Source organism: Tachysurus vachellii, chromosome 12, assembly GCF_030014155.1.
Source record: "Tachysurus vachellii isolate PV-2020 chromosome 12, HZAU_Pvac_v1, whole genome shotgun sequence".
In the NCBI taxonomy this organism is placed as follows: domain Eukaryota; kingdom Metazoa; phylum Chordata; class Actinopteri; order Siluriformes; family Bagridae; genus Tachysurus; species Tachysurus vachellii.
The window spans coordinates 8,816,485-8,834,719 of record NC_083471.1 but is presented as its reverse complement, the minus strand read 5'-3'; the positions used below and the strand labels follow the sequence as shown (position 1 = coordinate 8,834,719).

The 18,235-nt window shown below is 42.0% G+C and overlaps 1 protein-coding gene across 1 annotated transcript; it reads left to right on the top strand.

The window, feature by feature from the left end:
• Positions 1-51: 51 nt before the first annotated feature.
• Positions 52-16,791, top strand: LOC132854786 (pikachurin). Its single transcript, XM_060883401.1, has 24 exons — positions 52-183; positions 601-707; positions 841-927; positions 1,062-1,088; positions 1,204-1,321; positions 2,277-2,412; positions 2,809-2,975; positions 4,710-4,804; positions 4,977-5,430; positions 5,778-5,878; positions 6,285-6,385; positions 6,749-6,893; positions 9,481-9,670; positions 9,750-9,875; positions 10,009-10,252; positions 10,760-10,871; positions 11,116-11,232; positions 12,364-12,544; positions 15,050-15,073; positions 15,237-15,315; positions 15,417-15,560; positions 15,660-15,743; positions 15,833-15,936; positions 16,020-16,791. Exons 1-24 carry the CDS (start codon positions 75-77, stop codon positions 16,169-16,171), a joined length of 3,204 nt encoding a protein of 1,067 aa, XP_060739384.1. The 5' UTR covers positions 52-74; the 3' UTR covers positions 16,172-16,791.
• Positions 16,792-18,235: the final 1,444 nt, after the last annotated feature.

Sequence of the window (18,235 nt, the reverse complement as noted above, 5' to 3'; positions counted from 1 at the left end):
GGACGCGGTGTTGGTCGAGCAGCAGTGCAGTCTTCAGAACTAAAACTTTAGAACTCGGCGTCACGGGTGTAGAAATGATGAGTGTGTGTCAGACACGTGTGGTGCTGAGGAGTGTGTTAGTGTGTGTACTGGTGTGTGTGTTTGATCAGACAGTCTGTAAAAGACACACGATCAACAAGACAGGTGAGTGACCACACCGCTCGCAGTGAATCATGTTAATGACTATCCGAATCATTACAATTACTTTTACAGTATTATTTATTCTGATTCACTTAATCAGATGATTGTCTATACTCCTCTTCTTCTTTCGGTTTTTCCTTTCAGGGGATGATTGTCTAAACAAAATCACTTAATAGTTTAGTATGTTGTTAAAATTTTTGATGAATTTTAATGAATCCTATAGCAAATAACTTCATTTGCCATTTGCCTGACTCGTAGTTTATCTACAGAATTATTTTCAATCATTTTTAATCGTTCAATCATTCTAGAATCCAGAACAATTTAGTAAAAGTTTTAGTTTTACAGTCACAAGCTTCAAAGAGATCATTGGTATATACGCACGTGTGTGTGTGTGTGTGTGTGTGTGTGTGTGTGTTACAGATCGCCTGAGTGCACCTCCAGGTTTGGAGCTTCAGACAGTAAACTGCACCGCATTTAGAATTCAGTGGAAAATCCCACAAAGACACAACACCATTACTGGATATAGGGTACACACACATGTACAGAAGACAAAACTCACAGGATAGGCCTGTGTCAAATAATTATCCACTCTGACACCTATAGAGGTCTTTTTGTATGTGTATGTGTACAGGTATGTGTGTGTGTGTGTGTGTTTTGCAGGTATTCTATGCAGAGATGAGAGACGGTCATCCTTTCAGTCCCACCAGGACTCTAGACATTCCTTTGACTACACAAACTCTCCTCACTGTACACACAAACTTTTACACATATTCATTTTACTGTTTTTTTTTTCATTAACACACTTCACTGTCTTTTTTCCCTCCACACACAGTTTATTCTGTACTAGAACATTGTAACAGTTTATTCTCTAATTATCACAGGGGCAATTTGCTAGACAGCCAAGTTTAGTGAGTAAAAATCATCACATCTCATTTCTCCTAATACAAATCACAGTAAATAAATAAACCTTCTTAAAATATTTCTGTATAAAGCTTGTGTGTGTGTGTGTGTGTTTGTGTGTAGGATGTGGTGATTGGAGGACTGAGTGTGGGAGCTCAGTACAGTGTTAGTGTGGCAGCGTATCATGAAACAGCACAGGGACGTCCCAGCATGCTGAGGGGTATTAGCACCGCCTCCCAGGGTAAACTTCCACTTTCACTGATCACTCAGTCCAGCCCCTTAATTAAAACTTATTTATCACAACTGTTCTCTTTTTGTCTGACTATCTCTCTCTTTCACTCTCATTCTGTTGCTCTTTCTGTTTCTCTCTCTGTCTCTCTCATTCTGTCACTCTTTCTTTTTTTTTTTTTTTTTTTAATTGAAAAATCAAAAATTGTATCACAAATACAAGAATGTATACAGAAATTCTCCATTTTCCTTTTTCAAACAACAAAGAGCAGACACTCCCACCCCGCCACCCAAAACAAAAACAAACCCCCAGACAAAGACACACACACACTCACGCGCGCACGCACAAACACCCCACATCCCCCTGTTAAAACAACTGAAGAAACGGAAAAAAAGAGATGGAGGGACATCTTGTTGCCTTCCAGTGTAGAAGTATACAACGTCTGGCCAACAAAGATGAGAAGGCTAAAACATCTTTGTGTACAGAACTCACTGATACTGACTCATTGGTAATACCAAATATAGCGAGAATGCGTGTAATTTTGGGCACAGAAAAAACATATGACTTAGATGACAGGGGGAAGCATGACATCTGTCACATCTGTCCTCTACCCCAGGATAGATTTTTGCCTGTTTAGATTTGGAAAAATGAATTCTATACAAAACCTTAAACTGAATGAGACTGAGGCGGGCACAGGAAGTGGTAGACCGTATCCTATCTACGGCTTTCTCCCAACGTTCGTCACCTAACTGCAGCCCTAACTCCTCCTCCCAAGCGGTCCTGGTTTTATCTATATTACAGCTTTTGAGAGATAAAATGAAAATGTATATCTGGGAAATCAAGCTACGCTGGTGTGGAGTGAACATGACTAAACTCTCCCAAGGTTGCTTGGGGGGTCTGTCACTCTTTCTGTCTGTCTTATACAGCTTTATCTTTCTGTCTGTATCTCCCTGTTTCTATTTTTCAGATGTGTGTATGCCCCCCTCGCCTCCCACTCAGCCTGTAGTGGTTGCCTTATCGGACACTGAACTGGCATTGTCGTGGCTCCAGGGTGAAAGTCAGGGTAGCTCACCTGTGCTTTATTTCCTGGTTGCATACATCAGGTAATCTATGTGCACGTGTGTTGTCTTTCTTTGTTCAAATGTTGTGTTGTAAAATGACAGAATTTTTACATTCTGTATTTCTGTGACCCTTCCCTCTCTTCAGTCCATTTCCCCTCTGTATAATTTACTGTCAGAATTTTATTCAGCAAAGTAGTAGGGATGCAGAAGAATCCCAGACACACCACAATAAAACCCGTCAATATCCAGCACACGAGCAATCTAAACATGGGGTGGTGCCAACATCCTGTTATTATTTGTTTCTGACTCGAGTTCTGATGATCAGGTGTCATTAGTTCCACACAGTGTTAAAGAACATGTATAGACACAGAGTGTATAGACGTGTGTGTGTGTGTGTGTGTGTGTGTGTGTGTGTGTGTGTGTGTGTGTGTGTGACAGGCCAGAAATGGACTCTGAGTGGACCATCATCCATGAGCCTGTGGAGTCGAATTCAATGGTTTTGAAGGGTCTAATTCCTCAAACGAAGTATCAGTTCATCATCAGATCTGTAAACCAGCATGGTGTCAGTTACCCCAGTCCAGTCAACCCCCCCACCCGCACCCTTGGTAAGTTATGACCACCACACCACTGACCAGTCACTCAAAAAACAATGACCAATCTCTCTCACACACACCACTGTCTGATCACACACTGTCGAAAGCATTATGAGAGAAATTAGAAGTGCAGCAATAAAGTGAGTGTCCATACTAAGCTAAAAACAAAAAGACAGCAGCAACACTTGGCGCACATCGCAGTTCATTCAGGTGAACAGCAACCACAGGACTACATCACCTGCATGTGACAGTGATGCCTCCCTTTGACTTCTGTGCTTGGTTTGAGGTCCAGTATGACGTGGAAGGAGTGCTTTGTCTAATCATGCTTTATGTGAGTAGAACTCCACACAGAGTTAACTCATGGAAGTTTGCCAAACCTGATAAAAATCCTGGCAGCATGCTCAGGAACTGTGCAGAACAGGTAGTGGATCTTCAGTGACATCTTCAACATTTCCATTCTGTTATTCCTACATGCCTAAAGTCCACCAACATTGTCTTCATGCTGAAGAAGTCTTCTGTGTTCTGGTTCAGTGACTATAGTTCTGTCACACTCACAGCCATCGTTATGAAGTGCTTCGAGAGGCTCATTATGAGACACATCAAGACCCTGCTGCCACCTTCACTGGACCTGCTGCAGTTTGTGTATCGTTCCAACAGCTTCATAAACGATGCCATTGTCTCCAATGGCACCTGGCCCCCACACACTTGGACAGTACTGACACATATGAATGCTGTTCATTCATTACAGCATGCAACAATGGTTGTGGAATTCTCCTCTGAACATTGATGGACCAGAGATCATCAAGAGCACCAAATTCCTTGGTGTTCACCTTGTAAAGAACTTCACCTGGTCACTTAAACTGAAACCAAGTTCTACAGAGGGACCATCGAGAGCATTCTGAGCAGGTGCATCACTGTCTGGTTTGGGAATTGCACCATTTTGCATTGCAAGACCATGCAGCTGATAGTGAGGACAGCTGAGAGGTTCATCAGAGTCTCTCTTCCCTCTATCACTGACATATACACCACACACTGCATCTACAAACAGCATTGTGGACAACCCCGCACACCCCTCACACACAATCTTCACCCCACCCCTGTACCTCCTGCGATCTGGGAAAAGGTACTGAAGAATTCGGGCCTCTTAACCAGACTGTGAACTAAACTGTACACACTCACACATACACATACACACAATTTTATGTATCTGTCCTGTATTGTGTTGGCTGTCTGCACTAGGGTGTACACTATACACATTATGTGTCTAGGACAACTTACTCTTTAGTTCTATAGTTTCGTTTGTTTCACTGTGTACTGTGTCAGCTGTAGATGGCTGAGATACTGAATTATCATCAGATTGAACAAATACACACACATACAGTGAGGAAGCTGAAATTGGGTTAAGACCCCCTCAGTAATTAGACAACAGATCAAGACCCCAAAGTGCACACACACACACTCACTCACGCACACAAACAAATCCCTTCAGATTAAGAGGGTAACACTGTGTTCAGTGGAATTACACTGGGCTGAGCAGATGTCTAAGTCAGGTGTGATATACCAGTGATACAGTGATAATAATAACATTTACAGTCTAATATTCGACTTCAGACAGCTGAGTGGACAGACATCACAACACTGTTCACTACTGTTAGAGGTGCTGTTATAGAAAAATACTTAACATCACCTCATCAATCACAATCTACAATTTAACATTCAAAAAAATGTTTGTGTGTGTGTGTGTAGCAGGTCCAGGTGAAGTGGGCAGTGGTGATCAGGATCTCTACACTGATGATGTGGGGTTTGGTGTGGACTCAGATGATGATATCTTTATAGATGAGGTACGTGTGCTGAGACTTTTATTAATCAGACTTACTGTTTACGTACTTTTTTGCAATAAAATTTGATTTAATTTAATCAGAGTGCTGGTGCTAGCACTGAATCACAGACTATAAGTACTGATAATCTACCTTTTATTCTCACTGTTTCCTCAAACATTGACAATTTTTGAAGCTGATAGAAGAACCTATGAAGAACCTACACTTTCAACTGCGATCACCAAGCAGTGCTTCTGCTTACGGAGATGTCATTAAAACAAAGACCTTTCACAACATACCTGTCTTAAAAAACACACCAGAAAACACAACTGTCATACAAAGCACACCTAAAAATTCACTTGTCAGAAAAAACACACCTGAAAACACATCTGAACTTCAGAACAATGACATGTCAATCAATATAGTCTGGACATTAAACACCACTACTGCTGCACCTAGCACAATCCTCACAGCGCCTCCCACTACCAGCCCCATGATCACACCCTGGAAAGGAGTGGAGCCTCGTGTGTATGATGTGTCATGTGATGAGACAATCTGCCCCCCCAACAGTTTCTGCAGTAACAACTACGACAGCGGTGGATCACGATGTCACTGCAACCTCGGTCTCCATGGAGACCACTGCTCCGAAGGTGACATGTTAGCATGCTAATATTTTATAACAATTGTTCTTTTATCAGTGTATCATCCAGGGGATCCTGATATTATTATTATTATTATTATTATTATTATTATTATTATTGTTATTATTTCAGTTACTGTGTGTATTCTGTATCTGTACCAGTTAGTTCTGTTTTATAGTTACACTACTATCTATAGGAAAAAAGTGTACATGTTTCATTGGATGATGTGAAAAGAGAAACAGCACACTGCTTTTACACTGAGCCCAGGATACACACCTGTGTGTGTGTGTGTGGGTGTGTGGGTGTGTGTGTGTCTGTGTGTATTTTGGTGCGACACTAACATGTATTTCATGTAGGTGTGTCAATCCGGTTTCCAAGGTTTTATGGATTTTCTCACATGACATTTGAACCCCTAAAGAACTCGTACCAGAGCTTCCACATCACTCTGGAGTTCAAGGTCAAACCTTCTGTCTCTGTCTCTGTCTCTGTCTCTCTGTGTTTTTTAGTATGTTATCTACAAGATTGTTAGCATACAATATTGCCAAAGCATAGAAAGGAAAGGAGAATTAAAATAAATCGAATTGATAAGCGGGTTAATAGAGCTGCAGCAGTGATGCTGATATAGACCATCAATCAAAATGGTTGTCTCTGTTGTAAGGCGATTCTAATGGGGGATATAGAACAGCTACTTTCTCTCTCTCTCTCTCTCTCTCTCTCTCTCTCTCTCTCTCCCTCTCTCTCTCTCTCTCTCTCTCTCTCTCTCCCTCTCTCTCTCTCTCTTACATAGCACATACAATAATTCATTTGGAATGTCCACAACTAAAATTATGTTTTACTAAAAGAACTGTGTTTGTGTGTGCCAGGCGGACTCTGAGGATGGTCTGCTCTTGTACTGTGGAGAGAATGAACTTGGTCGAGGAGATTTCATGTCTCTTTCTCTGGTGCGCAGGAAACTTAATTACAGGTCACTTTCTCTACAGATTATCTCCACTTCCTGTCATCCACTGATAACTTAACACCTCCTCTAACACACATACACCTCCACTAACACACCAACACCTCCTCTAACACACATACACCTCTACTAACACACCAACACCTCCTCTAACATTCCAATACATCCATTAACACACCAACACCTTTACTAACACACACCAACACCTCCTCTAACACTCCAACACATCCATTAACACACCAACACCTTCACTAACACACACCAACACCTCTACTAACACACCAACACCTCCTCTAACACTCCAACACCTCCATTAACACACCAAAACCCCCAATAACACACCAACACTTGTTAATACATTTGTGTGTTCAGGTTTAACTGTGGCACAGGGGCAGGGAAGATCATCAGTGACAGCTCTGTTGTGATTGGTCAGTGGCACACAGTCACTCTTTTCCGAGACGGAGTTAATGGCTGGCTACGACTCGACAATGACACCCCTGTGTTTGGACACTCACTGGTAACTACACACACACACACACACACACACACACACACACACAGCACTTAAATTCAATTTTACAGTTTTTTTGGATTGCTTACACACTAAAATTAAAAGTAGTACACTATAAGCAAAACCTTACACTCAAGAGGCAAAACATCAGCCCATATTTGCACAACTATAAGCACATTGTCAACCTCACACTTGTTGCAAAACTCTACACACAGTGATTTGCAAAATACTAAACACACTTAACATACATCACACAAAAGTCTATCATGAAGTCACTTCCTTGCAATACCAAAGCACTGACTGTCAAATTACTGCACCGTCCAACCAATCGGTTCAACACAGTCATCAGGTGTGCAAACACCTGTTTGCTTAATTGTAGACACACCAATCAGGTGTATAAGCACTATAAAAAGCAGCAGGTGAGTTCATCGGTCTTCAAGCACAATAGAAAGAGTCAGAGAAAGAGTAAGACGAGGAGGAGAATGAGGAGAACGAGGAGAACGAGGAGGAGGACAAGGAGGAGGAGGAAGGGGAGGAAGAGGAATCAACAGAGGAGGAATCAAAAGAGCAAGAGGAAAAGATGGAGGCCATGCTGGAGGTAGAGGTAGAGGTAGAGGTAGAGGAAGAGGAAGAGGAAGACAAGAAGGTGCTAAAAGAGGACCGAATCTGGCAAATGAGATCCGCGCAACACTGGTTGACCACGTTGTCAACCACAGCCGTGACGCTGAGGGAGGCTGGACTGCGAGTACAGCCAAATCTAAGCCGATACACAGTGGCAAGTGTGATAAGAACATTTCAACTGGAAAATAGGTATAGTAAAAATATCATCATATCAAAAACATCTGCACGGTTTCAGTAACTGCTCACAGTACTGTATTCTATGCACTATCAGCACTTCTGTTACCTTTTCCTGTGAAATTACTGTACTATTGTATACTGTTTTTTTTTTTCCTATATGGGATTGAGGGTCAGGAACGACAAGAGGGAAGGCCTCCTATGTTCACTGAACAGCAAGAGAGGGAGATAGTAAACATGGTTTTGGCCAAGAATGCTATAACACTCAATCAGCTCCAAGCTAACATTGTCAATAACCACGCCAGTTTTAACGATATCCATCAGGTCTCAACATCAACACTGGCACGCATCCTACAAGATAAACCTATTCAAGTGAAGCAAATTTATCGAGTGCCTTTCGAGCGCAATTCCGAAAGGGTGAAACGACTGCGGCATGATTATGCAGACGTATGCATTCACTTTAGCAGTGTGTTCTTGCATACTGTCTCATCTTTTACTATACTGTAATATGTATACTAGATCTACACTGAACTACACAATTTTGCATGACACTGTTCTTCAGAGAGTTTTACGAATGGATGGAGAGGAGATCCAGCAAGAGTTCATTTACGTAGATGAGGCTGGGTTCAACCGGACGAGAACACGAAGGAGGGGAAGAAACATCATTGGCCACAGGGCTATAGTCAATGTCCCAGGGCAACGTGGGGGTAATATAACACTCTGTGCAGCCATTACACAGAATGGGGTCCTCCACTGCCATGCACATATGGGCCCTTACAACACAGCACTCATAATTACATTCTTGGACCAATTGCACAACATAACAGCAGCAAATCAAATCGATCATATGCAATACATTGTTGTCTGGGACAATGTGTCTTTCACCGATCTGCTCTGGTTCAGAACTGGTTTCAACAACATCCACATTTCACTGTCCTATATCTTCCACCATACTCTCCATTCCTCAACCCTATAGAAGAGTTTTTCTCGGCATGGCGGTGGAAGGTATATGATCTCTGTTTCCATGCTGAGGTACCCCTCATCCAAGCCATGGAGGAGGCCTGTGACCAGATGGAGGTAGCAGCAATGCAAGGATGGATTCGTCATTCAAGACGTTTCTTTCCAAGGTGTCTTGCTAATGACACCGTTGCCGGCGATGTTGATGAAATTCTCTGGCCAGATCCAGCTAGGCGAAGAGACGATGTCTAGTTTTTGTTTTTTTTTTACAGTAAACTTACAGTACAATACGTAAAGTGACATTTTGTTACAGTATTATGAATCTCCATGTCAACATTTTGGGCGTGTTGACAAATAAATTAGTTTCTTCAGTCTACAACATTGGTCTTGTGTAGTGTTTGGTGAATTTACATTATATTTGTACTTTATTGATGGTAGCCTACTCTAATCATAGGGAAGTAGAAGTGCTAAAAGCGTTTTAGGTTTATCACAGCAGAGTGTAAGTCGTGCAAACAGAGTATAGTAATGTGAAACGTGTGTGTTTCATATGGTAACAAAGTGTGGTTTTTAAACAGAAGTGTATAGTTTTAACAAGAGTGTTTAATTATGCAAGGGATCTGTAGTGTTTTGATAATTGTGTGTGTGGTTGTGCTAATTGTGTGTAGTGTTTTGAAAACACGGGCCCTGTTTTGAAAGTCGTGCTTAAGCAATCCAAAAAAACTGTATTGAACATAGTCAAGCAACTTTACAGAAATATAAAAGTTCTGAATAAAAATTATAAAGTTTATGTGTGTGTATGTATGTGTATGTGTGTGTGTGTGTGTGTGTGTGTGTGTTACAGGGTCACTACACCAAAATAACGTTCCGTACTTCTCTGTTTGTGGGCGGGGCTCCTAGTGTTTACTGGCTTGTGAAGACAGTGGGAACAAATCAGGGCTTTCGAGGATGTGTTCAGAGCCTGTCAATCAATGGCAGAGACACTGATCTGAGGCCTTGGCCTCAGGGATATGCCCTCAGTGGAGCAGACATTGGTGAGATGCACACACCCAAACACACACAATGTTAGGCAGTGTAGCAGCATGTGGAAGTAAGTGTATGTGTGTGTTACAGGTGAGTGCAGTACCCGTGTGTGTGACGAGGTGGTGTGTGAGCACAATGGAGTGTGTTTCCCGACTCGTGCAGACAACTACACCTGCCTCTGTCCTCTGGGATACAGAGGAGTTCACTGTGAGGAGAGTGAGTCTTTTACACACACACACCCACCCACACACACACACACACACACACACACACACTCACACACAAGCACACACACACACGCACACACACACACACACACACACACTGACCCACATCCTCTGTGTGACAGGCTTCGTGCTGTCTCTGCCTCGCTTCAGTGAGAGTGTGCAGTCATATGCCAGTGCCCCTTGGCCTCAGCACCCACAGGCATATCTTTCCTTCATGGAGTTCCACATTACCTTCAAACCTACCAGTCAGGATGGGACTCTGCTCTACAGTCATGACGAGTACAGTCGTGACTTCCTGTCCATTGTTCTGGTGGGTGGTTTTCTGGAGTTCCATTTCGACTGTGGCTCTGGAGCTGCGAACATCAGGTCAGTGTGTCTGCTGTTTCTCTAACATGAACACCTCCATGTTTTTGAACTCACATATAGCTGTAATGTGAAGCACACATTAAATCTTCACTGGATTATCTCCATGCTCAATATGACACTTTATCTGTGATTTTGTGTCTGAGTCCATCATGTTGTCATTTTTTACGACATTGGCAATCTTTAAAATGTAGAACAATTAAATATAGACATTTAAAGGACTTTATATGTCAGAGAATTAACACTTCTGAATGATCAAGTGTAGACACACCCCATAGAACACACACCTATCATTATGATCCCATGAATCAAAGCATTCTCCGACTGCATTACTGAACATACACAGACACATCCTGAACACTCCACCTTTCAATACTTAATATAATAGACTTTACTGCTCAGGTGTTGCAGTCACTCCATTACCTGTGTAGAGAAGGAGGAGACAGAGGTATAAAACCCAAACTAAAGACACACACCACCTCACTAAGTGTGTGTGTGTGTGTGTTTCAGGAGTGAGCAGTCTGTCAGTTTGAACATGTGGCATGATTTAAGAGTGTCTCGTACTGCTAAAAGTGGTATGCTGCAGGTGGACAATCAGCGCCCAGTAGAGGGCAGTGCTGAGGTAAGCTGTAATCACTGTGTGTGTGTGTGTGTGTGTGTGTGTGTGTGTGTGTGTGTGTACATTATGACTGTATTACTCATTGCATACTGATCATGTGTAATAAATAATATTCAGGAATTTTTATGATTTTTATGATTATAAGATGTTTTGCTGTAAACATTTAAAATAAGATTTTTCTGAATGTTATTGCATCAAGCTTTGAGATGTCTTAGAATTATTAATTAGTTTGTGTATGTGTGTGTAGGGAGCATTTACTCAGATTAAATGCAGTTCCCCTCTCTATATCGGTGGGGTTCCTGATTACGACTCCACAAAAACAGGTGCTGGAGTAATCAGACCATTCAGTGGAGACATTCAGAGGGTATATACACACACACACACACACACACACACACACACATACATACACATGCATGCACAAACACATGCACACACACATACATATGCACACATACATACATACATACATACATGCATACATACATACATACATACACACACTTTTTATGACTCCACACCTTTTATTTTATCAATCATTTGGTCATTATTTCAGCTTTTTTTTTTATTAGGTCAGATTTTCAGTGTCAGAATTTCCCGTTCCTCCTAACAGCACTGCTGTAACTGTCAGGTTTGTGGGTCCAGAAACACCTTTTTCAATATAGAGATCTGTGGGATCCAGTCTGTGGTGTTTAGCTCAGGGCTTTGGGCTGATTACTTCAATACTTTCACTTTGATGTCTTTATGGCATTTTCTTACAACATTGGGGTGTATCTCTAATGAGTCAGAGGATAGATACCAAGTCACTGAATATTAATAGAGTGGTTATGCTACATGCACGGGGCAGAAAAAGCAATGTATCAGTGTCTGCATCCAGATTTCTGAGAAGGCAGGTTGAAAACCTTTTGAGTGACTTGGCAGTGCCTTCACTATCTTTTTGTATCCTGTTCCTTGTTTGTGAAGAGCAAGGAACTCTTAACATTTTGGATCGTTCTTTGGCCAAATTTTTAACATGCAGTCAAACATGACACTTGACAAATCCTGAGTCAGTTCAGGTATTTCATGTGTTCTAGCTCAAACACACCTGTGCCACTAATGAATCCAATGAGCCTGATTTGCAGTGGGTGATGAAAAATTTTGATTGAAATGTAAACTAGAATTCATGTTTTCTTGCTTGTTTATAAAAATGTTTCTGTGTGCTATATTATCCCCAGCACAGTTTTAGAATTTTGGTTCCTTCAGTCTGTGTCTAGGTGGACCAGCACTGATGTATTCATTCAGATGTCAAAGCCCTTTGTACGTCACTAGGGATAAGGGCCTCTGTAAAAGCTTTTTGTTGGTGTTGGTGTTAAAATTCAGTCAGTAGTTTCACGATGGTGTGGCTGTGTGAGGTGTATGTCAAAAGTCCAGTTTTATTGCTGTAATTCTACTTCAGTACAGATCAGATTCCAAACCACTCGATTTCATGTAGGTCACACATCCTTCCTGCATGTAGATCACACTGAATGACCGTGAGGTTGCTGTGGTGACGGGTCATGTGGTGGGCGTTAATGTTATGAACACGCCCCACCCATGTGTGGAGAACCCATGTGCTAATGGAGGAACCTGCAGAGCCAAACGAGATGAGTACGAGTGTGACTGTACACTGGGGTATGATGGAAAACACTGTCAGAAAGGTATACACACACACACACACACACATTATTAAAAGTCAGTAAGCCAATATGACCAGTCAGGTTACTCACAATTACATCATTCATTCATTCATTCATCTTCTACCGCTTATCCGAACTACCTCGGGTCACGGGGAGCCTGTGCCTATCTCAGGCGTCATTGGGCATCAAGGCAGGATACACCCTGGACGGAGTGCCAACCCATCGCAGGGCACACACACACTCTCATTCACTCACGCAATCACACACTACGGACAATTTTCCAGAGATGCCAATCAACCTACCATGCATGTCTTTGGACCGGGGGAGGAAACCGGAGTACCCGGAGGAAACCCCCGAGGCACGGGGTGAACATGCAAACTCCACACACACAAGGTGGAGGCGGGAATCGAACCCCGACCCTGGAGGTGTGAGGCAAACGTGCTAACCACTAAGCCACCGTGCCCCTACAATTACATCAGATTAAATTAAATTAAAAAAACTAGGTGGTAGGGTTGAGGGGGCTTTAACAAGCGGCCATTCTGTTGTGGACCTGTGAGTGTGGACCTGTGAGGCGTTGCTGTATGGGGAAGGATACCTGGCTGTGCGATGGTCATGGTGCTCCCGGAATCCAGCAGGGCAGTGATTGGCTTGCCATGACTTTAATTAAGGTGCCCAAGGGGGAGCATATGCGTGGAGTCCTCTGCCCCCTATCCAGGGTTTCTTGGCTCAGTTTGTTGACTCTATGGGTCCCAAGGCAGGGCGGTGCTCTGGTCTCCACCTCTTTCTCCACGCTTTCTCCAACTTGGCCACAGCACAGTCCAGGGTGTGGAGCAGGGCTTGGGGGCTTGTGGCACTTTTAAGGCCTATGGCTTTCTGCTCCTCAGTGTGATCAAACTTTGATCAGGGATTGAGTATTTCCAAAGATGGAGCTTACTTGCTGCATTTAGGGGAGATAGGCTGCAGAATCTCAGCCCATACTTGGTCATAATTGAGGGCCTCCTCAGTGAGCTGAGCCTCCTCTGTAACCAGTGGAGCAAGAAAGTCAGCCCACTCCTCACATTGTCAATCTGGCATTTCTGGTAAGACAGAGGAAAAGAAGTCAACTGTGGTTAGGCTTCTGCGTACTCTTAAAACCACACTGTCAAAAGATACTGTTACTAATCTGAAACAATGTTTTGTGGGAATAGTAATCCTTCAGGAAACTCATTTACACACTGTGGATCATTTAAACTCAGAGGATAGGACAGGTCAGGCTTACCACCCCAAATTTAATCCCAAATCTAAGAGGAATGACTACCATTATTAATTCATTAATAAAAATGACCAATTTTCTGTGTTGAGGTTGTTATATAGTAGTAATGGGTTGATTATATTATACTCCTCTTATCATAGCTAATGTTTATGCTCTAATTTTGGATAATAGTCCTTTTTTTAACAAATTTTCTGATACTTAACAAAGTATGGATACACATCCTGATATTTTTGTAAGAGATACAAACTGTCATGTTTAGATACTTTAGATCCTTTCGATGGGGGCACGGTGGCTTAGTGGTTAGCACGTTCGCCTCACACATCCAGGGTTGGGGGTTCGATTCCTGCCTCTGCCTTGTGTGTGTGGAGTTTGCATGTTCTCCCTGTGCGTCGGGGGATTTCCTCCGGTTTCCTCCCCAGTCCAAAGACATGCATGGTAGGTTGATTGGCATCTCTGGAAAATTGTCAGTAGTGTGTGATTGTGTGAGTGAATGAGAGTGTGTGTGCCCTGCGATGGGTTGGCACTCCGTCCAGGGTGTATCCTGCCTTGATTCCCGATGACGCCTGAGATAGGCACAGGCTCCCCGTGACCCGAGGTAGTTCGGATAAGCGGTAGAAAATGAGTGAGTGAGATCCATTCGATCACAGCTCGCTCAAAACAGTGTCACTATTGAAATCCTACATCAAATTTTTCCTTCTTTTCACCAGTCTATAAATATTATTCCTGGACAGACTATTTTTTCTGGACAAGAAACTTTTAGTGACTGTGAGTATTAAGCGATGGTTATTTCAGACCACATCTTGAACCGATATCCAGCTACTCTTTCAACCTGAGGGTAAAACATTGCCTTAAGTTTTGGACACAGTTTAGACAATCATTTTCACTTGAATTTTCAGTTCAAGCCCTGATTGTTAATGACAACATGTTTAGCTATCCCTCTATCAATGATCAGTGCTGTAATACCTGGATGAGAAGTGGGATTGGTTTATTTAAATACCACTATACTGTGGGTAACTATGTCCTATGAACAAAAGTACAAAATGTAATATACTGCGCTCCTATTTTAATAAATATTTGCAGCTTCTGAAATTATTATCTTTAAAGTCAGCCCACTTTCCTTTTTTACTACCCAAAGCTTTATTAGATTCAATAATAGGAATTGACTCACTCTAAGCAGTAATAGTCAATTCAATTCAATTTATTTGTATATCAAATAAACAAATCAACAAATCAACAAATCTAATACATTTCTGTTTTGTGCTTTTAATGTGCAGAGTGTGGAAACTACTGCTTTAACTGTGAGTACACACACACACACACACACACACACACACACACACACACACAAGGAGTGCCTGAGAACCATTTTTTCAGGTATCAGAAATGCTTTCTTTCTTGGTCTGTGTATCTGTGTATCTGTCTGTCTGTCTGTCTGTCTGTCTGCCTCTTTCTGTCTGTCAGCGGTGACTGAAGCAATTGAAATTCCTCAGTTTATGGGACGCAGTTATCTGACATATGACAGTCAAGAGATTCTTCAAAGGTATGCGTGTGTCAATGTAGTGTGTGTTATATAGTGGATTTATAAATTTGTCATTTGTCATAAATTTTAAAGTTGCAGTTGACTGGTGTGTGTGTCTGTAGGCTATCTGGTTCTAGGACGAGTGTGTTCTTGCGCTTTAAGAGCTTCTCTAAGGATGGACTGTTACTGTGGATGGGAGAGAACCTGAGCCAAACTCACACTGACTATCTGTCTATAGGCCTGCAGGACGGAGCACTCATCTTCAGGTACACACACACACACACACACACACACACACACACACACACCACACACACGCACATACACACACAAACACAAATGGATGACAGTGATGTTCTATGCAGTTATGACCTGGGCAGTGGGGCTGTGTTTGTTGTGGTTAACGGAACCTTCAGTGATGGAAAATGGCACAGAGTGAAAGCAGTCAGGTCAGAAACACCTCCTACGTCCTGTTACTCTTTCTACAACTTCCTGTTTTGTGTTTTACCATCTGCTTTCTGTATCTGACCATCATCAGGGAAGGGCAGAGTGGGAAGCTGACTGTGGATGATTATGGATCCGAGCTGGGACGATCACCTGGCAAAATGAGACAGCTCAACCTGAATGGAGAACTTTATATAGGTACTACAAATACACACACACACACACACACACACACAGTGATTGTAGTGATTAATAGGATGATGGTGATGATTTTTCCACAGGTGGGATGAAGGAGATTGCTCTTCACAGCACTCGTCAGTACCTGGCAGGTTTAGTTGGCTGTGTTTCACACTTCACTCTGTCCAGTGACTATCATGTGTCTCTGGTTGAGGACGCGGCCAATGGCAAGAACATTAACACCTGCAGCAACTAACTTTGAACACCTGAGGGAGATTCTCCTTCTGCTCCTGAACTCACAGCATGGCTGTCTAACACTGATTAGGATTCTGATGAAGCTTATAGAAGGTTAGAGAAATAGTAGAAGCACCAGGATGAAGCTGTTTGTGGATAGTTGGTGGAGATGCAGTTCAGCCTTGTGATGTGTAAAGTGTGTTAATGTTTCTGGTTGCATTTCTTTCTCTCTCTCTCTGCATGAGTTTCTGATGTCTTTATTTCCGTTTATAGAATTTATCTATTGTACAGTTTTTATTTTCATGCCTTTGTGTTTAAACACATCTCACTCTTGCCATCTAATATGTGACTTATACCCTGTGTTAAGACTTTGTTTTTTTCCACATTCGGACTCTCTCTTACTCTCTGTATTATTTTCTTTCACTTTTTCTTTTCCCTTTTTCCATTTGAGTGCTGTATTGGGGCATCATTTATGATGAATCTATAGTAGGCATATTACATATGATAAAAATATCAACACCTTTTACTGCTTAATTCATTTTATAAAAATATAATATCAATATATCTTTAATAGGTATGTTGTGTTATCTCTCTTAATACCAGTAAGAAATTGCTAGAGCAGTTTAGTGTTAGGTTAGTAGAGGTGGGGCTTAGTGTGGGGCTTAGTGTGGCTTCAATTAAAGAGATAATAAAAATGGGTTTTAAATTGCTCAAAAAAATAAAAAACTGTAACTGCTTCACTGCTGACTTCACCTGTTTAATTAGTGTCTATATATTACACTGAAAAAAATATAAATGCAACACTTTTGTCTTTGGCCACATTTTTCATGAGCTGAACTCTAAGAAAAAGTTTTGGTCTAAAAGTTTTGGTGGTCCAAAAACCAGTCAGTATCTGGTGTGACCACCATTTGCCTCACGTAGTGCAACACATCTCCTTGTGGAGACACTGCTGTTGGGTCACATACATTTGCTGGTGGTTGTGGGCTATGCTTCCAGAGGCACTTGCACTGAAGAAAGTCACAAATATTCTGTGATTCATTTCTTCTCCTGCTTAATTCCTGCTTCATGTCCTGGCTGAAGAGACCTGTGTGGACTTCTCTAACTGAAACAACTCTACACAAACTAACAGTTGTGGTGTTCTAATCAGATTTTTAACCCCTGCTGGGATTGATGGCTGAGAATCACAATGAAGCTTAGGGTTAAGCAGAGGAAATTCTGCATTCCTCAATATCCTCTCAGTGGCTTGTGAGAGAATGAACTAAACCCACTGTGGATAGAGAGACATTCTACTGAGGACCGCAGGGAGAGATGCCAGTGAGAGCACTTGTGGCCCAGGTTAAGTTTTGAAAAATGTCCACTTTTTCATCGCTTTTCTACAAAGCAACAGGAGACAGGAAACAAGCGAGTAGGTAGCAGTTAATGTACTGCTTGTGAATGTTGACTCAGGGACAAGGACAGATTGTGAACTTCACAACAAAGGAAGGCTCTCAGGCACATTAATTCATGACTCCTGCTGAAAGACAGCACAGTGATACAGAGCGTAATGCTCCTGCCTCACTGTTCCAGGGTTTAGGATTTGGATTTGAGCTTATGTTACTGTCTGTATGGAGTTTCACATGTTCTTCTTGTTATCGTGTGGGTGTCATCCTGCTTTCTCTGGTTATGGTCTGAAAACTCCCCCTGCCTATAAACACTAGTTAGTGTGTTCATGTGACAGACTGACATCCCATGCAGGTTGTACATTCTGCACTCTAAAAACTCATGGGGTGTGTTTTTCTAGGAAATTAATCTACACAGGGTTATGTGCTGCATCCTGTGGTGATACAGAGTGACTGACACACCACAGAGTTCAGTATCCTCCTATAACAGCATCTCCAAGCATTTTATTCATCTTAGGTGACTGCAGATGTTAAATGTGTACAACATATGTAAGAATGATAGTAAGGTAAATAGTTGTTCATGAAAAAAATTATTCTCTCTCTCCAAGAGAAAAGAGAAATAAGAGAAAAATCTCAACTTGTCATGTCAATGAGAACCCACATAGAAGTGTAAGCTTCTCTGTCCGGAAGATGTGGAGAACTCCAGC